This window comes from Lycium ferocissimum, chromosome 1 (assembly GCF_029784015.1).
Source record: "Lycium ferocissimum isolate CSIRO_LF1 chromosome 1, AGI_CSIRO_Lferr_CH_V1, whole genome shotgun sequence".
In the NCBI taxonomy this organism is placed as follows: domain Eukaryota; kingdom Viridiplantae; phylum Streptophyta; class Magnoliopsida; order Solanales; family Solanaceae; genus Lycium; species Lycium ferocissimum.
In genome coordinates this window covers 1,610,727-1,636,215 of record NC_081342.1, presented here as the reverse complement: position 1 = coordinate 1,636,215, position 25,489 = coordinate 1,610,727, and the positions used below count along the sequence as shown (strand labels likewise).

Genomic DNA, 25,489 nt, shown 5'->3' with positions numbered 1-25,489 from the left:
TCAACAAACTGGTCCGGCAGTGATTGTCGGGGATGGGGGTTTCTGATGAGAGTAAACTATCAAACACTCATTTCTCACCAAATTTCATTTGAATTTTTGTTCTTATTGACCTTTTATTACAAGTTTTGCAGGGGGATCACAGGGACTTTAGTGCAAATTACATTAGAATTTTGTAACAAATTATTCATAATATCTGGCGGATCACTTTGTCGTTAGTATAAATTGCCCACAAATCCTTACGGATCACCAAGGCTTGCACAAGAGTTTTACTAACACATTTTTACTTCCGAATTAATTCAAATGGGTCCAAATTAATGGGTCAGAATTTGATGTCCAACCTTCTAATACTAATCTCAAGAATTCTCAATAGTTCGATCCAACTCAAACCTTGAAAAATCAGCAGAGCCTATTATCGTCTTCAATAATAAAGCTTAATAAAATCTAATAATGATGTTCTTCATACATGTTTCTTCAACCAAACAAATTCGAACCAACCACAAGTAAGTAATTAATGATTTTTCAAATTTCTACAACACACACGATATGATGAAAAAGGAGGAGAAAAAGTTATATTTGCTAAACTTCTGAAATAGGGACAAAAATTAAATAGCAGTCCGTAAAAGGACCCTCAATAAAAAAGGTTGCATCTTGTGTAACATCCTCAATAATTTTAGACACATCATCTAAGATCTCCAAAATTCTTTTGGCAATAAAGTAGACAACGGCTCTTGTGGGAAAATTGTACATTAAATGCTGATGCATTATTAGATTATTTATGACTTCTCTTCTTTTCATAAACTTTTCAACTAACAAAATCATCCGGACTCGACATTCTTCAAATTGATCCATTTAATATTTGATTAAATCGTTTATCTTTATGTTTTCACTTATACCTAATTAATTTTATATTAGATAGAAGGAGAGGAGTTTGATAAAAAAGGAAAATCAGAAAAACGCCAAACTGAAGATATTATCACACGACACACCATGGTATATAATTAACAAATTAAACATTACATGATGGTTTTATATCACAATTCTTACAACAAGTTCTAGTTCTAGAAATCAAAGCAGCAAGAGTATTAATTAATACTTATTACATATTTTCCGTTACAGAAGTTTAGCATATATAATATACTGCTCCACATGATGATCAGTTATGAGGCTTAGCTTTAGTAACTTTATGCATTGCCTCACTTTTGTATGGGCAGCATCTATAGCAAGTATAGTTATTGCCTTGGCAGCAACCATAGCGGCAGTATCTTCCACCACCACCGCGGCCACCACCACTACCACGTCTGCCGCCAGGGTATCCGCCACCACCGCGTCCACCGCCAGGGTATCCGCCGCCTCCACGGCCTCCACCTGGATATCCGCCCCCACCACGGCCACCACCGGGGTATCCACCGCCACCGTGGCCACCGCCAGGGTATCCGCCACCTCCACGGCCGCCACCCGGATAACCACCGCCACCACCGCCAGGGTATCCTCCACCAGGGTACCCGCCAAATTGGGCTTCATGTACTTCATTCTTGTTATTGGATTTCTTTGCTGCATGCATCAATTTAATTGTGTCAATAAGCATATTATTCATAACAGCTTTATTCATGTAATTATTTTATGGGCTGATTTTTTGATACTAACTCTGAATTAGATAATTAAGCATTTGCTTTAATCCATAACATTATATAGATTGCTGATTATATTTCATGCACATTGCTGAATCTAGATGTAAAATTTGCGTGTTTTGAGTTGAGAGAATGTGTTCTAAAAATGAGTATTTAATTCTGTCTATTCATGTCCCACGTAAGTTTATTTCTACTTGATAATAATAATTCTACCGAACTCGTGAACCCATGCTTAGATCCGCCACTTATATTATTTCAGAATATTAAAAAAGAGTTTCATGCTAAATGTGAAAATAAAGGATGATTATTTGTACTCCTTATCAATTTGGTATCATCAAAAGTTGTGGTGGACTGTGTTCGGGTTTGCCCTAAATTTTCTACAATTTTATCATAATTGTGTTTTACTTCAAAGAGATTTTTTCATAAAAGTTATCTTTGTGAAATGTGAAAATGCTTTTTGATGGAAAAGCTTTTCTTCTCATAAACAACGCAGATTTCTTAAGAGAGTTTTGTTTAGGGGGAGATTGTTCTCTTCGTAGTTTTTAATGTTTTTTTTTAAATTAGGTTTTTAATACGTAGGTCACTTGATCAAACCATATTAGATAGAGAGAATACATAAAAAAAAACCCTGTACTTTGCTGTTTTTGGTGCTATTGAAAACTTAACGTTTTTTTTTTTTTTTTTTTTTTTTAAAGTTTGGGCAGAGTTTATGTTTGGCTTCTTTGAGATTTTCTCTCGCTCCGTAGCGCACATTTTTAATGGTCAAAAGTGTGTGTTTTACATATATAAGTGGTATTTTTAATATGTATGTCTTGAAAAAAAATGCAAAGTACAGGGGGTTTTCATGTATTCTCTCTATTAGATATTATGCTTCTTTTAGCATATTTTTCTTTGTCGTTTGATTTATCGTGTTTAAGATTTGCAATTGTAAGCTTCCGCATGACACCCTGATTATTTCGATCCCAACAGACTGATGGGTGGTAAGTTCTCCTCCATTCTTGATTATAAGTTTTAGGTTCGATGCCAGAAACAAAGCCGCCTTTGGTAGAAGACACTTTATTCCCAAGTCGGGATTTCTCGGCGCAAATTGGGATTAACTGAACCTCAAAACGAGTACCGAACACCGAATAAAAAAATCAAACAAGTAAAAACTTGGTAAACATCATGATCAAGCTAGCATAAATAAAAAAGGAGCAATGGATCAGGATGCTTACATTCAGCCTCTTCTAAATTGGTGGAAGTCTCGGCCAACTCCCGAGCTACAACCTCTGAGCTTATCATTCCATAAATGGCCAAATAAAGGCAAAGAAACAGAAATGCCTTGGAACCCATTTTTTCTTACCCAAGCTTAGCTATGATACTTGAAATTAAAGGATGAAGAAACCAATATATAATTGGTCTCTATTTATAGTAAGTTTTGAATGCATTACAAATTGTAGGGGACGGGCATTACCGCATTAGGTGTGAGGGGACACGATCACACGGGTGCATTTATGCAATGTGCTGTTGGCAGGTGAAGAGAATGAAGAATTCACAATTCAGCTCACTAATATTATTGACATAATTGCCTGAACTTCAAATTAAAAATGTCTAGAGTTCAAGCAAAAGTAACTAAATTCAGCCACATATGATGGATGAAATTCAAGTATTTCTATCTAAGTTCAGAGAAGATGACTGAATTTCAGCTATATATGAGCATGAATTTTAGGCAAACTTGTCTGAACTTCAAACTAGAATGGCTGAAGTTTAGGCAAAAATGACTAAATTGAAGTTCAAATATTTCTACCTAAAGTTCTGGCAAAATAATTGAAGTTCAGCTAAATGTGTTTGAAGTTCGGACAAAAATAACTGAACCTCAACCATCTTTGCATGCCTGAACTTCAGCCATGTCTAACTTCAAAATATCTGAAGATGAACTTCCGAAATGCGTCAGACGCCACATGTCTGAAGTTGTTTCAAAGTGGATAGATTTTTAAATTTTTTACACATTTCGGATATGACATGAATGTCCGATAATCCCAAAATTGGTATATGTGCACGGCGGCCCTCTGTTCGGCTTGCCAAATTGCAAATTAGCTAACTTTATTCTAAGATTTCTATTGTAAAACCATTCATCCTAATTAACCACAATTTCTTAAGTCAGGAAATTTTGCAAATTCTTAAAATGTAAATAATAAGTTACGTTTAAAGGTCATATGGAATCTCCACTGCAAAGTAATTTTCAACCGTATTTGTGTGGGTTCATTATCCATTAGTGGTTAACCACCCGTCTAAAATTCCTCTAAAAATTTCATTTTGGTCCATGTTGAATAAAATCAGCTGAAAGGGGAGTTATTTTGCCTTCTTTAAAGAAATTTAATTTTCTTTAATTACACGTCGCAAACATATACAATGCAATAGGAATTATTGACAAAATTTCTTTCACATCCTATAGGATCTCCAATATCCTTTTGGCAGCAAAAGTAGACGACGGCTGGAAATTACACATTAAATGTTGATGTATTATCGGATTATCATGCAATAAACTAATAGCTAGAAATAAAAATTTCTTCAACTTGTATAGGACAACCTTATCTTGATCGTATCCGACGCACTCTGACCTCCACCCTCTATCACCCACCCACCCCACTCTATCTCATTTTCATAATATATATATATATTTTTTTAGATTATTATACATATTTGTAAAATAATATTTCTATTTACTTATTAAACATCAAAAGAAAAATAAGTTTAGTCACTAATTTTTTGGAAAATATTTTTTGTGGAATTTCTTTTCATCTATACCAAACACATGACACTTAATGTTATAAAGTAAAGAACGGTGTTGTTGGATTTATACTTCAACCTTCAAGAATGTGGTAAGTTTAATTTCTTTTTAAAACCTAGGTTACTTTTAGATATTCAAGAATGGTGATAAGTTTCGGCTTATTATTGGTCTTGTTACTCCAAAAGGAGGTCCGGTTCAATCATCTACTTCTTCGATCTATTCTATCAAAGGTGATTATTAGTTTTTTATTGGCTAATTATCGTTTTGTTGCTAGTAGTCAATTACGCAAATTAGAATTTCTTGAAATTCTTGAATTCGTTCATGAATTTCTTGATCCATTCTTTTCATTCTATCTTTATTTACCGTTCTTTTATTTCTTTTTGTTTTTTTAGCTTCTGCATGTTTATTGACCTCTCTAAAAGTTTTAATTTTTTTTCTTCCAATCTTCGGATTTCTAATCAATGTAAAATGCAACAAAGTGAAAAGATAAATCGATAAATTGGGAGCAAATTTGGAAGAGTTGCTATTACCGACGAATAAAAGCATGAATGACTTATTAGTGGACTTATTAATAAATTTATTAATAATGCCAAGTGGAAAAATGACGAATAGTCACTTATCAGTTGAGTTGACGAAGCCTTCTTAGACCGCCACCCAACTACCGCCGTTACTGTTCAAGCTAAAAAATATACACACACATATTTTATTTTTCATTAACATGTTCGGTATTCACATTGAAGTCCAATTAAATTTAAATTTATGCTGAAAAATCTTATATTGAAAAGAAAAATGCTCTCTAACAAAGAGAATATCCGATATATAAGGCTCTAACCGATAAAACATTCTTTTCATTAAAACCAATAACATTTTATTATAAGAATTTCACGAATCCCTTGTTAAATCATCTGCTAAGTATCTGATTAATATTGTGCTTAGGATTTGCATTATTTTACTTGTAATGATTGTTCCAAGTTTAACACTATTACATACTCTCCCTTTATTTCAATTTATACTTCTTATTTTCTTTTTTTTGGCAATTTTAAATATAAATGTCATTTTATATGTTTAGTACTAATTCCGTACCTCCAATATTCCACATGAAATACTTAAGATCACACAAGATTAAGAACATCTTGGTATATTACATACAATTTTCATTTAAAATCGCAAATTCAAAAGTTTTTCTTATTTTTCTTAAGTTTCGGGTCTAGCGAAACTCAAGCATGTAAAATGAAACGGACCTCTTTGTGGTTTGAAGCAATATAATGAAATTTATTGTTTTATGACATTATGGTTGTTGATATTTATAAAAATTACACGTTAAATTGCTTAGAATGACGTGCCTATGTGATGCCTTAAATTGGTGAGAAACTTCATTGCAATTGAACCAAGTTGCTTCATCAATGCAACTTCACAAGTTGTTGAATAATTACACGTAGGAACTAAATTGGACCAAACATGACCTTGTTAGATGTCTCATTATGGTCGGTTACGTAGTAACTAAATTGGACCAAACATGACCTTGTTAGATGTCTCATTATGGTCGGCTAAGTACATATGAAATAAGGGCAAGCTTTTGCCAATTAATTCACGTCTGAGACATGATTAGGCCAAACTATTATCAGAGGGTAAATATTGCGAATTTCGCATACTTAGATGTATTTTTGACACTTTCCCATAAAAGAAACTTATAAAATTAGTAAAACATATGAAATCCCTTACTTCAAAATGAGAAGAAAATTAAACGTTATGGAAACATTTGATCACAATATGATATATTGTACAACAAAACATTACATGAACAAGGACAACCATCCATAAGAACTGGAATGGCTTTATTCATACTTGTTACAAGCAAAAGATCTAAAGTAGCAAGATTAATACATCTATTGCCACTTAATTAACAAAGATTTTATAATATTACACATAATTAATTAGTTGTGTCGCTGGGCTTCAGTGACTTTGTCCATGGCCTCACCTGCATAGGAAAAACACCTTTTGCAGACGTAATTGTACTTTTTGCAGCAACCATAACGGCATCCTTTACGTTTATAACCACCACCACGACGGCCACAGCCGCCACCACCATAATATCCGTCACGTCAGTCATTGCCAATGCCGTGATGAACATAATCTTTGAGTCCGTCAACATGTACTTCATTCTCGTTATCTGATTTCACTGCTGCATCAATTAATTGTAAAAATTAAACAACAAATGTCATCTCTCAATTGAAAACTTAATACTTCATCTGTCTTGATTTATGTGCCTCTCTTTCCTTTTATTATGTTTCAAAACAAATGCCTATTTCAATAATTAATTTAGTTCCAAACATTCTAATTCAACCCTTAATGGCTCTACTGATAGCAATGATATAATATATTTAAGACCACAAAATTCAAAATATATTTTTGATATACTTTTATATTCCTTTAATTTAGGATCAGCTAGCTAGCGTCAGTAAATTAAGACGTGTAACTTCAACTGCTTGATCTATGTGAAAATCAAACTGTTACTAACTGATAAAACACAAGTTTTGAAAAGTTTAAGAATGCTGCAAGATAAAAATAGGACATTGAATCATGGAAGGAGAACCATATATACTTTTCCACTCTAGCATTAATAACAAAAAAACAAAATGTTTAGAGTGTTATTACATATTTTAGAGAAAATGGTTAAAACTGTCCTGTGCAACTTGAATAGAAGAGAATGATTGTACAAAGATTTCTTGCGTGTTATTTTTAGACTTCTTATATGTACAAATAAAAAAAATTATGTAAAAAAAGACATAAAACTTAAAAATAAATTTGTAAAGAACTACAAATAAAAGGAAATGCTTACAGTTGGAAGTCTCAGCTAACTTGTTGCTCCCAAACGCACACGCAAGTATACGTGGTCGTACAAGTAATATAGAGTGTTAAGTCCAGATATCGATCCCATAGAGACTTAGATTCTACTGTTAAGCTAATTCAAATTCGAATGAAACTATTCAAGAAAGTGAAAATCAAGATGTTTATTGTGCTAAACTAAAGGCGAAAAGTAAACAATTTGTGATGGGTGTTTTTGTGATAGGAATATCTTGACAAAGATTGTAAGAATTATCGGATGAGAGAAAGATCTAGGGTCATGGCTTTCGACAATCCGGTTGATCTTCGGACAATTCCACCTATTTTATTTCCGGGTTACTAGTTGACGGGTTAATTATACTTTGTGATACTCTCTCGAACTCACTCACGAAGCTTTGTAGACGTTACTATAATGCCTATGTCTCTATGGTCATCAGAGGTAACAAGAACGCATTTATTTCTCCGTATTCAACTAAGTAGGGCTAAAGGGTATATCTCTATCCTCGAAGAATACAATCATATTTGGTATTATCTTTGACGAAAATACAAAATACACTGTATTTAAAAAGCTACACTCTTCAGTTGTATCCAACCTTCACTGTATTTGAACGTATTTCAACAAAATTTCAAATACACTGTGTAGATACAAGAAAATAAAATATACTTTGTTTGAAATACAAAAAAATAATAAGCTCAGATCTGAGCCGGCATGCCGGAAAGCGACCAACCCGACCGACCACTGGAGGGACGCCAAAAAACGCCAGCACGCTAGAAAATATGAGCCGACACGCAAGAAAATGCTGGAATATAATAGCTCGGATCGAGCCGTGCGAAGGGACCGGATCGGAAAATAAGCTAGAAAATATACTATTACTACATTAAAGTAACAATATAATACAATGAGATCATCAGGTTGCTATATATAGCATTATTGGTATGAATACCACATAAGCTTTGGAGTTGTTTTTATGGACAGATTTTATGTTTGAAACCATTCATAAGGTTTGTACCCTTTTCCTGCTTCAATTCACCCACTGTTTTTGGTGCTGACGGAGGAGTTGGTGGTGGAGATGGAGGAGGGAGGGAGGGAGGGGTAAGGGGAAACGAGATCTGGGGTAGGCGAGGGAACGGAGGGAGAGAGAGAGAGAGAGAGAGAGAGGTGTGAGCGAGAAGATAGATTTGATAGGTGAGAGGAAATCTATTTAAAAGAGGAATTTGTGAAATACAGGACACTAGTTACACTGTGTAATTTAAGAAAATATTTAGCTATAAAAAGTAAATAAAATAAAAAAATTATTATTTATAAATAGGTCTTAGAGATAGCTATGATAAGTAAATTTTCCTAAATTAATTAGCCTTGGGCCAGTGAGGCAGCAGGGGCCTCAGAATTTATGATACTATGAGTACAATAACCAAATAAAGGCTAAGAAAATGATTATTTTTGGAAACCATTTTTGTTTTTAGAGTGAATCGAATTTAGAGAGTTTCAAGTTTTTTGTGGAGAAAATACTTGCATTTGTCCCCTGTTTATAGAAAAGTTTAATAATGCGTCATGCAACAGTTGAAACAAGGGAGAATAAGAAGACTTAACGAAGACTTACTATGAAGTCCTCAAAAACGTGATTCACATGATATTATAGAGACAAATATCAACTTTAGGGTAATTATGAACATATTCGAACTCATTTTTATTTCGAGTTAATGAATTACTACAATGACATCAGATTAAAATATAACAATAGTTTGTGTCAAAGTCATAGAAATATTGAGTAAAAAGCTGCTGAGTTCATGTAAATCCATAGACGACACTCTAGAGGTGCCCCTGATTATTAATCAAGACATACTTCGTGGAGTTCGATTTGTCTCGGAGATGTTTGTTGAATTGTGTGACTATCTCAAGATGTTTGTTGAATTATGTGACTATCTCATTAGATAGTATATAGTTTTATTTATTTAATGACATTTTTTTAACATGATCTCTCGCCGTGGGCGGCTCAAGAGAGCGGTGGCCTCGAGAATTTAAAAGGAGGCCTTATATTTATTTAGTAAAGTGTATTTTTTTTTTCAGTTGACGATATAGTCAATTCGTGTAATTTTTCATGAGATATTAACTGAATCACGAGTCTTATATTCTGTGTTACGATCATTTCATCGATGTAGTTTTTTTTTTTTTTTTTTTTTTTTTTTGGTTCAAGCGATTGTTACAAAAAACTTTTCAAAATTATTTTATAAGCAATGGAAACATTTAAAAATAGAAGTAAGACTTCAGGGTTCATGCCAGTAAGAGTATCATCTTCTACATATAAATATTTTCGTATCACTTTAACTATAAAAATAGACTAAAAACATCAGTGACTATTATGTCTTAAAAAATATTTAAAGGCTTAATAATGTCTTTTCTATTCCAATTGTTTACTAATCTACTTAGCTTGAGCTTGAAAAATATCTAAAAATGCACTCAAAGAGTTATAGAAGATCTTCAAGACAAAATTATAAACTAGAATTGATTTAAGTTAATGTGAATTAAACCATATTACAAAGTAGGAAGTAATTATAAATTTAATTGACTACAACCTCTAACTGTAGTTACATCAATCATATTTCTAAAAAGTAGCATAAACTTTGAAAATATATATGTGTAATAATTGTATTACACAGGAGCTGAGTTTACCCTGTGCACACCCGAAGGGTAGCGGCTGCGGGTTCCTATGTCATAAAAAAAATGTAATAATTGATAAATAATTGACAGTAAAATGATCAAGAAAATTATTTTTTTTTAAATCGTATATATAATATAAATTATGTTGGGGCCCTAATATATTTGGGGCCTAAAGCCACTGCTTGGTGGCTTTAGGCTTTAGCTGACCCTGTCTCTCGCATGTCAGCAACGAATTGTTTTCATGCACCAAATATACGTAGAAAGTTTATATGATAATAGATGGTCGTGAGAATCGAATCTTGCTCAAAACCATATAAGAAGACAAAAAATTCACCCCTTACAAATGTGGAACAACTTAATAACCATACTCGCTCAGGCAGACCTAGCTCTAAAACAATCTATTCTTTTGCTCTTCCTCTCGCCGTTTTAAAAAATAAAAGTCAAATAAACCCTTGACCCTAAAATAGAAGGGTTGATCAAAAAGAAGTGACTTCCATTAGTTTTGAGAGGTAAATCTGAACTAGTTTACTAACCGTTAGGTCATATTTCCAACTACCACATTCAAATAGGGCAAATTTCTACTACTATTTTTTTATAGTAAAGGAACAAATCCGAGTTAATCCGTCAACAAACGGACATATTATTTATTATATTTTCCATAACTTGTTTGCCCTTTTCCCAGGAAACAATAACTACTCAACCCCTTTCTGACTTCTGTTCATAACAAGCCAAAGATGAATATTCACTTGGTACATAAACATTAGTCTCTTTTCACCAATTGATAGTAAGTACATACAGTGCCACAAAATTAAAAAACTACAAGACAACACATGTTGATCAAGACTTGTTGCAAGTCGCAACACAAGGACCAAACCAAACCAAACCAAACAAAATAAAACAAAATACAAACTATAACAGTAATTAACCAGAGGAAAGTGAATAGGGACTCTATTCATAACTTTCCTATTATTCTCAAACTCACACCAATACAAGTACATAGTCTTAATTAAGGACTATAGCTTTAGTCACAACAATAGCGACAAAGGCCTTTACAAGTTGAGCAATGGTTACAATATATCACTTTGCCAATTCTGAATATTTTACCAAGATTTTTCAGTAAATGATGGCGGTGTGACACCACTCCCTTGGCCTCATTAGTGTTGTTTCCATTCATTGCTGCATCAAAAGATTTATGTAGAGTTTCTTATTAGTCATGAGTAGCGGAACCAGAAATTCATACAATTTTTTTTTTAAAAATTGTTAGAGTGTCCACCCAGTATATATTTAAACATGGAATAAAACAATTCTTGAACCTCTTTACCACTATATTAATATCTTCTTTCATGCACGTGATCATGGGGATTACATTTTATATACAACCAAAAAATATTTTGTTTTCTCTATTTGCACTGTACAATTTTCGATGAAGGGAGATACTCGTTGGCTTCTCTTCAATTCCGCCATCGGTATTAACAGTGGCTGATCTAGAGCACAATCTATCGGTTCACGTAAACTCTCAATAACTTTTGCTTAGCCTCAGTAAACAGTGGTAGAATTAGAATTTTGAATTTATGAGTACTGAATTCTAGAAAAATCAGCTTACTACTAGGTTATGAATAAATTATTTATACATATATCAAGTGGATTTTTTAAACATAAATACCAGGCCTGGGCCATACTAATGTATTATGTTGAACGCATAAGCATAATCGTAGCTCCGTATATATATATATATATATATATAGGAACCTATAATCTTGAATCCGCCTTTGAGTATTATAAGTTTTAGGTTAACCTAAATTAGAGGAGGAACTTAATTTGTGTGTCAATATTTTTTAAGAGAAGGGAAAATTAAAAGAAAATACAAACGTATTTTTCTTTAAATAACAGCTTTGCTAGAAATGTTAAAATGAAAAATAATTAATAGATGGGGAAAGTAAATAAACCTTGGGTCAGTGGAGCAGGCGCCTCAGAATTCATCTCCCTTGCCCCAATTTGTGAAGATATTATTAGCAGAATAACCAATGGAAGGAAAACAAAAATATTAGTTTTGCAAACCATTTTGATTAACAAATTAAAATCGACTGTATTTGCTAGCTATTTGGAATTTCAAGTTTTTTTTCCTGATGAGAAAAGACATGCATTTCTCCCCTATTTATAGAACTCAATAATGCCTCATGCACCAATCAGAATAAAAGGGAGAAAAGAAAGACTCCATGAAAACTTACTTTAAAAAAAGATTATTTTTTTTAGAGTCTATTTTTTTTTTTTTTAAAAGACTCTACAATTATTCGGAATTTACTGATCCGCGCATAAACAAATTCATGATTTGAAATTTATAGATTCTTATAAATACCTTAAGTGATAATAATATAGTTCACAATCAAATATTTATAGATACTTTTTTAAACTTCCTATATATATACAACTACAAGTTAGGACAAAAGTTTTTGAATTCTCGTGAACTCGTTAATTGTGCTTTCGATGCGCCACTAGATTCGACTAGTCCAAATTTATATCGCGTAAGACTCATTAAGGAAAAACGCTCCGTATCTGACTTTTTTCTATTTCTAGAACTTTGAACTCAAAATCTGTAATTACGGGTAGAAAGGTCAATATTCAGCCCATTACAAGTAGATCTAGTTGGTATTTGTTCAGTCTAGGGTCAATATTCAGCCCATTACAAGTAGACCTAGTTGGTATTTGTTCAGTCTAGGGTCAATATTCAGCCCATTACAAGTAGACCTAGTTGGTAAGTAGATCTAGTTGGTATTTGTTCAGTCTAGCTCTATTAGGCCAAGTTGCAAATTAGATAATTATCCATAAGAGGAAAAGTCTAGTTTTCCATAAGTGGAAAAGTCTAGCACAGCTTCGAAAAGACACGTACGTATTTTCTGGCCTATGAATTAAAAACATGAGAGAGACTTATCACGTATCAGTAGAGTTGAAAAAGTCATCCTAGATCAGCCACCCAACTACCTCTCATTACTGCTCAAGCTATCAAGAAATAAAACATTCTTTTTCATTTTTCAACGAAATTTGATCAAGAACTTGAACCCCATGTTTAATTCTCTGTTAGACACCTGATTTGTAATTAGTTTATGATTTGTATTATTTTACTTGATGATTGTTCGTAGACGAATCCGCTAAGTCTTCGAACTCATGAAGGTTGGATTCTGTACGTTTAACAACTCTAATAAGTTGTTCATCAACCGGCCATTTGGTTATTATACAGTAATATGAAATTTGTTATGCGTTGAATGATGCTACATTGATTATTATGCGTTTAATAATAGGATGATTGTTTTACAAGATTATTTTGTAAATTGCTAACACTAGTAACTCAAGACATTACGTGAATGTGTTCTTATTTGGAGAATCAAACAGATTTATTCTTTGATTATAATCTTTTCAAACTTTTGTAAAAACATTTTGAATTATTAGGTATTTTGACTAATAGTATTTTTTGTGTAATATTTAAATATGTAAATTTTATTAAATATTTAAAGAATCTATACCCGAATTCTTGGTCAAAATTAAGTATTACCCTCATAGTCCAAACACCTTCATATAAATTGGAACATAAAGTAATATATTCAAGAGATAATATTTAATAGCTCGGACAGACTAGGTTAGGTTATACAATTCCACAGGTTCTCTGTTCCTTTTGCCATGAAAAAAAAAATCTGCAATGATATGTTCAATTCTGAACCAGATAACATATTGCCCTACAGAAAAATGCAATATTTATTTCATATAAAGCTCGCTATATGTAGGTGCTTAATGAAAAAACTCGAGTCTAAAATCCATCAATTTAAGTAGCTGCCAATTAACTTAAAACTTTTTCAGGTATTGCATTAATGTAATCTTCAATATTCGCCTCCAAAAAAATTCACAAAATGATGATATAAATAGAGCAAAATTACATTCTCAACTATCACAACTCAAGTAATAGTGATAGCTTATTTTTAGTTTCAACTAAGAAAAAATGGGATCAAAGGCATTGATGCTTCTAGGCCTTGTTTTGGCTATTTTTGGTGATAACATCAGATGTTACATCAAATATTTTTTACACTGTTAGTATCAATTCTTTAAACACTAATTTGTTTCTAGCAAATATCGTCATATAAATGAAAAAGAAGAAATATGTGGTTATGCTTATGATCGACATCTTTGTGCGATATGGACACGGTTTATTTTTGCATTTACTTTTGTTTTGAACTATTAGATATTCCAGAAGATAAAAAGGAAATTTAATGCCTCAAATATTTACAAATTCTTATTTTGGTTCTTGTAATTTTTACCTAAGCAAATTTAACCTTCAATTAATTGAAATGTGCACTTTTGATCCCTCGAACTGTAACATATTTTCTATAAAAGGTTCAACGAAAGTTAGAATTTATTGCTATTATCCCAAGATAAAAGGATCATCGTAACTATCCACCTAACTAGGGCTGGCAAATGGGTGGGTTTGGTTGGATTTGGTTTGGTTGAAAATGATTTGAACAAAAATCAGTTGGGTTTCAAACTGCCCATATTTTATGTGGGTAAGTTTTTAGTGCTGTTTTTTTCCGCATTTTTGAGCTGTTTTTGGTGCAGTTTGTGCTGTTGAAAACTTAACGTTCTTTTTTTTTAAGTTTGGGCAGCCACGTGGCAAACATATACAATGCAATAAGAATTATTGACAAAATTTCTTTCACATCCTATAAGATCTTCAATATCTTTTTGGCAGCAAAAGTAGACGACGGCACGTGTGGGGAAATTGTACATTAAATGTTGATGTATTATCGGATTATCATGCAATAAACTAATAGCTAGAAATACAAATTTCCTCAACTTGTATGGGACAACCTTATCTTGATCGTATCCTCCCCACTCCGCCCCCCATCCTCTGCCATCCACCCACCCCACTCAATCTCATTTTCATAATTTTTTTTTTAGATTATATATACATATTTGTAAACTAATATTTCTATTTACTTATTAAACATCAAAAAGAAAATAAGTTTAGTCACTAATTTTTTAGAAAATATTTTTTGTGGAATTTCTTTTTCATCTATACCAAACACATGACACTTAATGTTATAAAGTAAAGAACGGTGTTGTTGGATTTATACTTCAACCTTCAAGAATGTGGTAAGTTTAATTTCTTTTTAAAACCTAGGTTACTTTTAGATATTCAAGAATGGTGATAAGTTTCGGCTTATTATTGGTCTTATTACTCCAAAAGGATGTCGGGTTCAATCATCTACTTCTTCGATCTATTCTATCAAAGGTGATTATTAGTTTTTTGTTGGCTAATTATCGTTTTGTTGCTAGGAGCCAATTACGCAAATTAGAATTTCTTGAAATTCTTGAATTCGTTCATGAATTTGTTGATCCATTCTTTTCATTCTATCTTTATTTACCGTTCTTTTATTTCTTTTTGTTTTTTTAGCTTCTGCATGTTTATTGACCTCTCTAAAAGTTTTAATTTTTTTTTTCTTCCAATCTTCGGATTTCTAACGCGGTTCATATATCAATGTAAAATGCAACAAAGTGAAAAGATAAATCGATAAATTGGGAGAAAATTTGGAAGAGTCTGACAGCTTCTAAAACCCAAGTGCATAGTTGCTATTGCCGACGAATAAAAGCATGAATGACTTATTAATAAATTTATTAATAATGCCAAGTGGAAAAATGACGAATAGTCACTTATCAGTTGAGTTGACGAAGCCTTCTTAGACCGCCACCCAACTACCCACCGTTACTGTTCAAGCTACCAAAAAAATACACACACATTTTATTTTTCATTAACGTGTTTGGTATTCACATTGAAGTTCAATTAAATTTAAATTTATGCTGAAAAATCTTATATTGAAAAGAAAAATGCTCTCTAACAAAGAGAACTATCCGATATATAAGGCTCGAACCCGATAAAACATTCTTTTCATTAAAACCAATAACATTTTATTATAAGAATTTCACGAATCCCTTGTTAAATCATCTGCTAAGTATCTGATTAATATTGTGCTTAGGATTTGCATTATTTTACTTGTAATGATTGTTCCAAGTTTAACACTATTACATACTCTCCCTTTATTTCAATTTATACTTCTTATTTTCTTTTTTTTTTTTTAATGATTTTAAATATAAATGTCATTTTATATATTTAGTACTAATTCCGTACCTCCAATATTCCACATGAAATACTTAAGATCACACAAGATTAAGAACATCTTGGTATATTACGTACAATTTTCATTTAAAATCACAAATTCAAAAGTTTTTCTTATTTTTCTAAAGTTTCGGGTCTAGTGAAACTCAAGCATGTAAAATGAAACGGACCTCTTTGTGGTTTGAAGCAATATAATGAAATTTATTGTTTTATGACATTATGGTGTTCTATATTTATAAAAATTACACGTTAAATTGCTTAGAATGACGTGCCTATGTGATGCCTTAAATTGGTGAGAAACTTCATTGCAATTGAACCAAGTAGCTTCATCAATGCAACTTCACAAGTTGTTGAATAATTACACGTAGAAATTAAATTGGACCAAACATGGCCTAGTTAGATGTCTCATTATGGTCGGTTAAGTACCATATGAAATAAGGGCATTCTTTGGCCAATTAATTAAGGAACGACTAAGCCATGTTTGGGCCAAACTATTAACAGAGGGTAAATATTGCGAATTTCGCATACTTAGGTGTATTTTTGACACTTTCCCATAAAAGAAACTTATAAAATTAGTAAGACATATGAAATCCCTTACTTCAAAATAAGAAGAAAATTAAACGTTATGGAAACATTTGATCACAATATGATATATTGTACAACAAAACATTACATGAGCAAGGACAACCATCCATAACAACTGGAATGGCTTTATTCATACTTGTTACAAGCAAAAGATCTAAAGTAGCAAGATTATTACATCTATTGCCACTTATAATATTGCACATAATTAATTAGTTCTGTGGCTGGGCTTCAGTGACTTTGTCCATGGCCTCACCTGCAGAGGAACAACACCTTTTGCATACGTAATTGTACTTTTTGCAGCAACCATAACGGCATCCTTTACGTTTATAACCACCACCACGATGGCCATGGCCGCCACCACCATAATATCCGCCACGTCCGTCATTGCCAATGCCATGTTGAACATAATCTTCGAGTCCATCAACATGTACTTCATTCTCGTTATCTGATTTCACTGCTGCATCAATTAATTGTAAAAATTAAACAAGAAATGTCATCTCTCAATTGAAAACTTAATACTTCATCTGCCTTGATTTATGTGTCTCTCTTTCCTTTTATTATGTTTCAAAACGAATGCCTATTTCAATAATTAATTTAGTTCCAAACATTCTAATTCAACCCTTAATGGCTCAACTGATAGGAATGATATAATATGTTTAAGACCACAAAATTCAAAAGATATTTTTGATATACTTTTATATTCCTTTAAGTTAGGATCAGCTAGCTAGCGTTAGTAAATTAAGACGTGTAACTTCAAGTGCTTGATCTATGTGAAAATCAAACTTTTACTAACTGATAAAACACAAGTTTTGAAAAGTTTAAGAATGCTGCAAGATAAAAATAGGACATTGAATTATGGAAGGAGAACCATATATACTTTTCCACTCTAGTACTAATAACAAAAAAAACAAAATGTTTACAGTGTTATTACATATTTTAGAGAAAAAGGTTAAAACTGTCCTGTGCAACTTGAATAGAAGAAAATGATTGTACAAAGATTTCTTGCGTGTTATTTTTAGACTTCTTATGTGTACAAATAAAAAAAATTATGTAAAAAAGACATAAAACTTAAAAATAAATTTGTAAAGAACTACAAATAAAAGGAAATGCTTACAGTTGGAAGTCTCAGCTAACTCCCTAGCTACAACCTCAGAACGTATCATTAAGAAAATAGCCAAAACAAGGCCAAGAAACAGAAATGCCTTGGAACCCATTCTTTTTTTGTTTAAAGCTAATTTAGTTATGATACTTGAAAATTAAGGGATGAAGAAACTCATGGATTCTTGGGCTTATTTATAGTAAGATTTGAATGCATAAATAATTGAAGAGAGGGTAAATAAAACTTGGAGATGCATGTGAGGGGACAATATTGTGTGGACCCAATTAGGAAATGAAGAACTTGTCTACAAGCAAGCGGCCGACCTAGAGTGGTGTATACGGGCTCATGTGAATTCAGTAATTTTTGTCTAAATTTTATATATGAATTAAAAAAATATCTATGAGTAATTAATTGTAAATTAATCCAATTATTATTACTATTATTATATATTGACTTGAGACCTCTATAAAAACTTATAAATTTTAAATCATGAATTTGTCTCTGCTACCTAGTATTTAAAGAGAGTGTTAGAGTTCATTTCTGAGTTTATTCTCTAGCATCAAAATCAAATTCCATTTTCTTTACTAAAAAGCAAGTCGTCTAGGTCAAGATTAGACGTTGCATGAAGAAAAGCTTTCACTTCTTTTTCTAGGAGAAAGTATTGCTTATTAAGAGTCAATTGATGGTGGTGTTAGAGCGAAAGGTTTAGAAATTTGCGTCCACACTTTCCTTTTATTTTTTTATTTTTTATTTTATATATATCTTGTGGTTTTAAACAAATCAAGTAGCTAGAAAGTTAGAAGAATGAGATAGTTATCGAATATAGGAACTTCTTCTTTTTTCTTTTTTTAAATAGACTTACAAAAATAAGATACTTACATCTAATCTGACACTGTTGTCAATTTTGGGGGTAGCATGAGAGAGTTGACAAGGTCTAAAACTATCTAAAACTATGTACGTGCATGGGGTTGCTGGTCCGCGAATTAAATCACGAGTGACAAACAAATTTCAACATTGTTATAGGGAGGCAAATCAAGTTGCGGATGCTCTAGCCAAATGGAGCATGGAGGATCAAGAAAACCAATTTTATGATGCTAAAGATCTTTCAAAAAAAGCTGGTGGCGCTTAGTACCTAGTTTCAAGAGATAGCCTCCATACGACATAAACAAAGAAAGAACATGCTTATTTAAATAGTCTTTTGATCTTAAATATTTTTTCCTGTAAATTAGACTAAGGAAAACTTTAGGGGTTTAGTCATATCTAACCTCTGTTATTCTATAACCTCTGTTCTTTTTGTGATGAAATAAAAGGCAGCACCTCCTTAAGGTGTAAATTACATTAAAAAAAAATCAACGTTATTCAGTCTTGCTATCACACTACTAAACCCGTTAATATTTATTGGAGTGTTAAATTAATGGGCGGGTGAATTAAATTTGGACACGCTAAAATACACTTAGTTATGACAAGCGCAAAATTTACTTGGACAGAAATGACCTGGACTAAAATGGGTCAAAAGCGAGTCATATCCCAACTCTTCCAGTTCTTACTAGTAAGTTTTATTTTCTTTATTGGTCTTTTCTAATTTGTTTAAGTACCTAATACAATAATAGTTTTTTATTTTAATTTTATTTAACATATCCAAAAAGAAAATGTGTCTTTAAAAATATTTTCAATAGGTTTTTCATGGGTTAATTTGGCCACATGTCAGCCCATTTTTTAGACGGGCTGGATTGAACGGGTCAAAATGGGATACTCGCCCTAACTTGAACGGGTTGGACGGGCCACTTTTTGGGGCTAATTATAATTTTCCATAGTTATTATTTACATCAAGTCAAACAGAGGCGGATTCAAGATTTTAAATTTATGTATTCTCATAACGATTTCAAGTTAATAATATAATAATAATCGAACCTATGGGCTGAATCCGAAACTAAATTTTCATGAACTTATTAATTACTACAAATATGAAGTCTAGGCAAATGTTACTGGATTCACGTGACCCCGTAATCATTTTACTAGAGCCTTCCCCAAATCAAATAATTTGATTTTATTAGTTAATAATTTAAGTAAGACTATTATTTAATAACCGATTATCTAATAAATATATGCATAAAGAGACACATAATTTATATTTATTAATTTTGATATAAAAACGATTGCTGGCTCACCGACTATATATCTTATGCGGCACAAGACATAAAATTGTGAGTAATTGGATGATTGCATGGTATTTAGAGCAAATTTATTTGTCTCATGCGGTCACTCGACAATTGTGAAACTTTGGAAGAGAAAACTTTATCTTTAAACTGAATTTTTTTGACTGTATAATCTCAACCGTAAAATTAAACACTTCTAAATTTATTACTGTATAATTTATCTGGGTCCATTATCCATATTAATGGTTAACCATTTACAAAACTTTGTTCCTAGAACACGTCAATATGACCAAGTGGCTTACATATACGTACCGACCTATATATAAACCAAACGTAACCTAAAAAAAAAAATGTACGGTAACTATCAAAGAACATTAAATTGAAATAACTTAAAAATAATGAGACAGGAATATGATATTTGGTTGCATAGACAAAAATATTTTCAGTTAAACAATACGATATTTAGTATTGCATAAGAAAAAAATGATCTCGGCGTGGCAGGTAGCTAATGGCGCGGTTATGAAGAGTGACAGAGTTTCGTACACTTCAATAAAAACCTCTCAACGGAAAATTACACTTATAGATAAATAAAACAAATATATGTATATAGCATATGTTCAATTATTAAAGTTTATTCGTATGTTTTCCTGTTTATATTTTGCTTATTTCTTAGTAAATTAAAATTTTTAATTCCACCAGTTTTCATGAGTATTATTTGGGGTCGTTTGGTACGCGGGATAAGGTGGGATATCCCAGGATTAAATTTAAACTATGTTTGGTTGACAGTATAAATTGATCATCCCATCAACCAAACCCAAAGATAAATTTAATCCCAAATTTAATACTGGATATCCCACATTATCACATCAAACTTTATATTATTAATTTTATCTCACCTTTCAAGTGGGATAAATTAGTCAAGAATTATAATTCCGAGATACCTAGTCTACGAACTAAACGACCCCTTTGTGAAAGGCAAGGGTTGAGAAGCGTTTCATAAGTCACAAGTAAGTGAGCATTTGACTTTTTCAGCTCACATTATTAGTAGACGTATGGCCATAGAAATAAAAAAAAAAAAAAATCACTGAATTTTGGAGTTGGAGTTGTGTTTGGGCATAGTTTTTGCAAATAGTATTTTTTATTGAAATGTACTTGTTTTGGTTGTGAAAAATTTGTCTTGTTTTTCAAATGAAGTTGTATTTGAAATTTTCATGGCTAAACACTAATTTTTGAAAAAAGTGAAAAAAAATTCCAGAAAAAAGTGAATAATTGAAGTTGTATTTGGAATTTTCATGGCCAAACACTAATTTTTGAAAAAAAGTGAAAAAAATTTCCGGAAAAAAATGAATAATTCTTATGGCCAAACAGGTCCTTAGTCTTTGTCACTTATGCTTTAATTAATTTCCTTTGAAATTATATCTTTATGAAATATACAAGAGATGGACAGTACTGAACTTGTGTTGTTTATCCTTTTCTTTCTTTTTCTGATGATTGTTGTCCTTAGTTTAAAATAAGAGGAAAATTAAGCATTATGGAAACATTTTATCACAATATGATATATTAATATTGTACAACAACACATTACATGACTAACCATTCATAGCAACTGAATGGCTTTATTCATACTTGTTACAAGCAAAAGGTCTAAAATAGCATATGATTATTACGATTTTTCCACTCCAATTAGTTGTGAGGCTGGGCTTCAGTGACTTTGTCCATGGCCTCACCTGCATAGGAGCAACACTTTTTGCAACCATATTTGTACTTTCCGCAGCAACCATAATGGCAACCATGATGTCCATCACCGCTAACGCCATTGTATCCGCCATGTCCGACAACGTGTACTTCATTCTCGTTATCTGGTTTCACCGCTGCATCAATTAGTTGTGAAAATTAAACAAATGCGTGGGTGGCCTCTGAATTTAAATTTCTTTTTGCGTGTCTTACTTTCCGTTTTATTATGTTTTAAAATAATGACTTTTTTATTATTAATAATAGTTTAATTTCAACATAGCATATTGAAGACCAAGGGTATCTTTGGTATTCTTTACATACCTTTAATTTATTTTAACAAGATTGAAAACTTTATGGTATATTCTTAAACTTCATGCAGTATGCGCAGTAGTAACTAAGACATATAAAACAAAACAGAAGGAATGCATATTAATTAAGAGTCATACTCAAGCTAGCAAGTGAGATATTAGATTGCCGGCCTAACGTTGGTAAAAACTTACAAAATTTTAGATTATTTAAAGAGATTTTAGACCATGATCTAAAATGTACACAAGTAGCAAGAGCAATTAAAAAGGTCATTTACTACTCTGAAAAAATGAACCGTTCTTCTCTCTTCATTTGATAAAGGATTTAACTTAGATATATATACTCGTAATATAAACACTTTCAGTATATTTTAACATATTATAGTTAGTGGAAAAATATGTTCTCACCTTCCTTAATTCAAAATAATCTTCTATTTTGGTCCAGAAATTTTCGTTGGTTTTCCTTTTTTGGAACTGCTGTTGTGAAAGTACAAAGGGAGAAATTAAAAGAATGCTTACAGTTGGAAGTCTCAGCCAACTCCCTAGCTATAACCTCAGAGCTTATCATGAAAAAAATAGCCAAAAAAAGGCCAAGAAACAGAAATGTCTTGGAACCCATAATTTTCCTTTTTTGTTCAAAGCTTATTTTTATGATACTTAAAATTCAGGGATGAAAATACTGGTACATTCTTGGGCTCTATTTATAGTAAAAGTAAAAGATTTGAATGCATAACTAATCAGAGAGAAGCGTAAAACTAGGTGGTGTGAGGGGATACGTACGGGGTTGCAATTATTATGTGGACCAAGGAAAATGAAGAACTTAATCAACAAGTTGTAGTAGGTAAAGAGTGTTGATTTTAACAATTGAGGGATCGTCTGGTTGCCCGTTAGAAGTGTATTATTCATATATTAAAGGGAAAAGGGTCAAAAGTACTTCTCTATTTTAGGAAAAGGGTTAAAAATATCATTCATTACAAATTTGAGTCAAAAATACTTCTCCAGTCATTAAAGTTTTCAAATATACCCCGTTTAAAATTTCTCAAAATAACCCGATTTCATTTTTAAACCTGCTCCATTTAAACTCGACCCAACTAAATAAAAAATCATATGGGTTACCCGCTCCTGTGCCTAGTGGCTCCAGATGTAGGACTCGGGAACAAGTTGGTCACGTATGAATTTTTTATTTAGTTGGGTCGGATTTAAAGGGAGCGGGTTTAAAAATGAAATCGGGTTATTTTGAGATATTCCGTTAAGACAGGGGTATATTTGAAAATTTTAATGATTGGAGGGGTATTTTTTACTCAAATTTGTAACGAAGAATATTTTTAGCCCTTTTCCCAAAATAGAAGGGTATTATGGACCCTTTTCCCTATATTAAAATCAGAATAACTAATATTATATTTGATATTATTTTAATTTTTATGTATAAAATTATGCACGTCAAGTATGCTGTTTGGTTATCAATTTGCAATCCTGCATAACTAAAATATATATAAGTTAGGAGTCAATTTATATATTAATTTATGCAGGAGTATAAGATGGAATAAATATTACTACATTCGTCTCAGATCATTTATCATGTTCATCTTTTTCACACCCCTAAGAAAACATTAATTGGAATTCTTTTTTTACTTCATTGATGTCTTAAGACGTAATCATCTCCATAAGTTGCTTTAACTCACGAGTTAAATCCCAACTATTACATTGAATTTGTTCCATTAAATTTATGTGACACTTTTTTTTTAAATCAATCTAAAGAAATGCTTCCCCTGTCACAATTTACGTGACACGGTTCAAATTTTGATAGTCAAACAGTCTAATTTTGATTGTAAATTCATGCATGAAACCTTTAAAGTTTTTTTAAAAAAATTTACAAATTTGAAAATTAAGTAAAAAGTACTATAAGTCTCAATAACCGATTATTCAAAATATTTAAAACATATATAAAATTCTGGTATTTGAATCTTGACACATAAATTCAATGGATGAAATAGTAATATCTTTATTCTTCTGAAAAGGCTCATAAATACCCTGCGTCCACCTTTGGATCTAAAAATACCCTTCCATACACCTTTTAGGTCTAAAAATACCCTTAAGGTTTATTTTTGGCTCAAATATACCCTCAAACTAACAGGTCAAATTTATCTTTTTTAAAAAATATTTTGTGATTGGTCACACATTTTAATTTCAGAATAAGTAAAACTCACCCAATTTTTAACACCCAAACCCCATTGACCCATTTTAAAGTAAATGATACAATCATTCCATTCCTCACAAATCTCTTCACTTGCCATGCTCTCCTAGCACTCAAAAATCGATCTAACATCTTTTTCCCTCAATACCCACAAGCTCAAATGGAATAAAATTCAAATCTTGATTATCAAAAATCAAATCTTGGAAAGTTTTACCACACCAAAATGGAAAGTTTTCATGTTGACTTCATTGGCTATAGGAAAAGGTGATAAATTTGGGAAATTGGGCGTTGAATAATGGAGATTTAGTGAAAAATCTGATGGTGGGTTTATGAGGAAAAGTGGAAAGAAAGTTGTCCCTGGAGATGAAAAGTTAGAATTTCCTTCTCCTTAGCTTTTTAATACCAAAAATTCCCACATCTTCCTTCTCATATTTTCGCTGATTATTTGAACCAACATTCCCCATGGCTTCCCAAACTCAGCCTGCTATTTGATGGAAATACGCTGCATTCTTGAATTTTAATGGGGAAGACTTCGAGGGCAGCTTTCTTGTTGATCTTTACAAACGTCTGGAAGCCATCGCAAGGTCAATGAGTTCAGGTCTTAAAAATTGGGTGATTTTACTTATTCTGAAATTAAAATGTGTGACTAATTACAAAATGTCATGTGTCTTTTTAAAAGAGTTAAATTTGACCTGTTAGATTGAGAGGTATATTTGAGTAAAAAATAAACCTTAAAGGTATTTTTAGACTTAAAAAGTGGATGAAAAAATATTTTTAGATTCAAAAGTGGAAGGAAGATATTTAAAATCCTTTTTCAATAGATTAGGAGTATCTATGAGCCTTTTCCGTTTATTCTTTAGTAAGTATTCATTAAGAAACGTTTGGTAGAAGGTATGTGATATCCAAAGACTACCTTTTATATCACGTTTGGTAGAAGGTATAAATTTATCCCGGGGATAAATTTATACATTGTATCAAACATGGTACAAAAATTAGTTGTTGATATTCAAGCCTTATACCTTCTTATCCCACTTGATCTTTGGATTATTTTATACCATCTTTTAAACGATAAAATAACTTCATAAATTTAAATAAATTAGTCCCGAAGGCAACGCCTATTTGTCACAAGCACGTGATCTTTTTTTGAGTGACTCGATCGAGGCACTAACTTTTGATTTAGTGTTTTATCCTCAAGGTGAAATTTTTTAATGCAAATTTGTATTAATAGAACCTAAAAGCAGGCTGAACACCCGGTCAAAAATTAAAAAAAATTAGTAAATCATCCTCTAAGTCGTGTGTGGGTCCATTATCCAAATTAATGAGTAATGGTTAACAAAACCTTGTCCCCAAAACATCAA

General features: G+C 31.9%; 3 protein-coding genes and 1 long non-coding RNA gene across 6 annotated transcripts; all 4 read right to left on the bottom strand.

The window, feature by feature from the left end:
- Window positions 1–962: 962 nt before the first annotated feature.
- Window positions 963–3,038, bottom strand: LOC132050535 (dormancy-associated protein 2-like). Its single transcript, XM_059441848.1, has 2 exons — window positions 2,843–3,038; window positions 963–1,551 (listed from the first exon to the last, which is right to left on the bottom strand). Exons 1-2 carry the CDS (start codon window positions 2,958–2,960, stop codon window positions 1,154–1,156), a joined length of 516 nt encoding a protein of 171 aa, XP_059297831.1. The 5' UTR covers window positions 2,961–3,038; the 3' UTR covers window positions 963–1,153.
- Window positions 3,039–6,129: 3,091 nt separating this feature from the next.
- Window positions 6,130–7,279, bottom strand: LOC132050482 (uncharacterized). The gene is made up of 2 exons (XR_009413437.1): window positions 7,238–7,279; window positions 6,130–6,577 (listed from the first exon to the last, which is right to left on the bottom strand). It is a non-coding gene; the product is annotated as an uncharacterized LOC132050482 (long non-coding RNA).
- Window positions 7,280–16,656: 9,377 nt separating this feature from the next.
- On the bottom strand, window positions 16,657–17,925 carry LOC132050240 (glycine-rich protein-like). 2 transcript variants are annotated; one of them, XM_059441426.1, is made up of 2 exons: window positions 17,758–17,925; window positions 16,657–17,100 (listed from the first exon to the last, which is right to left on the bottom strand). In XM_059441426.1, the coding sequence occupies exons 1-2, from the start codon at window positions 17,855–17,857 to the stop codon at window positions 16,853–16,855; spliced, it is 348 nt and encodes a 115-aa protein (XP_059297409.1). In that variant the 5' UTR covers window positions 17,858–17,925; the 3' UTR covers window positions 16,657–16,852. The 2 variants fall into 2 exon arrangements, with proteins under 2 accessions (XP_059297409.1, XP_059297480.1); XM_059441497.1 differs by having other exon boundaries at window positions 16,657–17,097; window positions 17,758–17,917.
- A 3,649-nt stretch (window positions 17,926–21,574) lies between these two features.
- LOC132050343 (glycine-rich protein-like) lies at window positions 21,575–22,634 on the bottom strand. Of its 2 annotated transcripts, none has more exons than XM_059441661.1 (2): window positions 22,457–22,634; window positions 21,575–21,757 (listed from the first exon to the last, which is right to left on the bottom strand). In XM_059441661.1, the coding sequence occupies exons 1-2, from the start codon at window positions 22,554–22,556 to the stop codon at window positions 21,582–21,584; spliced, it is 276 nt and encodes a 91-aa protein (XP_059297644.1). In that variant the 5' UTR covers window positions 22,557–22,634; the 3' UTR covers window positions 21,575–21,581. The 2 variants fall into 2 exon arrangements, with proteins under 2 accessions (XP_059297644.1, XP_059297581.1); XM_059441598.1 differs by having other exon boundaries at window positions 21,575–21,769; window positions 22,457–22,618.
- Between the last annotated feature and the right edge of the window lie 2,855 nt (window positions 22,635–25,489).

Bases quoted from the DNA above. Each gene is read 5' to 3' on its own strand.
- LOC132050240 (XM_059441426.1), bottom strand. From the start codon at position 17,857: ATGGGTTCCAAGGCATTTCTGTTTCTTGGCCTTGTTTTGGCTATTTTC. The intron at 17,101-17,757 runs GTAAGCATTTCC...TAATTGATGCAG, and splicing joins GTTAGCTGAGACTTCCAACT to CAGTGAAATCAGATAACGAG.
- LOC132050343 (XM_059441598.1), bottom strand. From the start codon at position 22,556: ATGGGTTCCAAGACATTTCTGTTTCTTGGCCTTTTTTTGGCTATTTTT. The intron at 21,770-22,456 runs GTAAGCATTCTT...TAATTGATGCAG, and splicing joins GTTGGCTGAGACTTCCAACT to CGGTGAAACCAGATAACGAG.
- LOC132050535 (XM_059441848.1), bottom strand. From the start codon at position 2,960: ATGGGTTCCAAGGCATTTCTGTTTCTTTGCCTTTATTTGGCCATTTAT. The intron at 1,552-2,842 runs GTAAGCATCCTG...TGATGCATGCAG, and splicing joins CAATTTAGAAGAGGCTGAAT to CAAAGAAATCCAATAACAAG.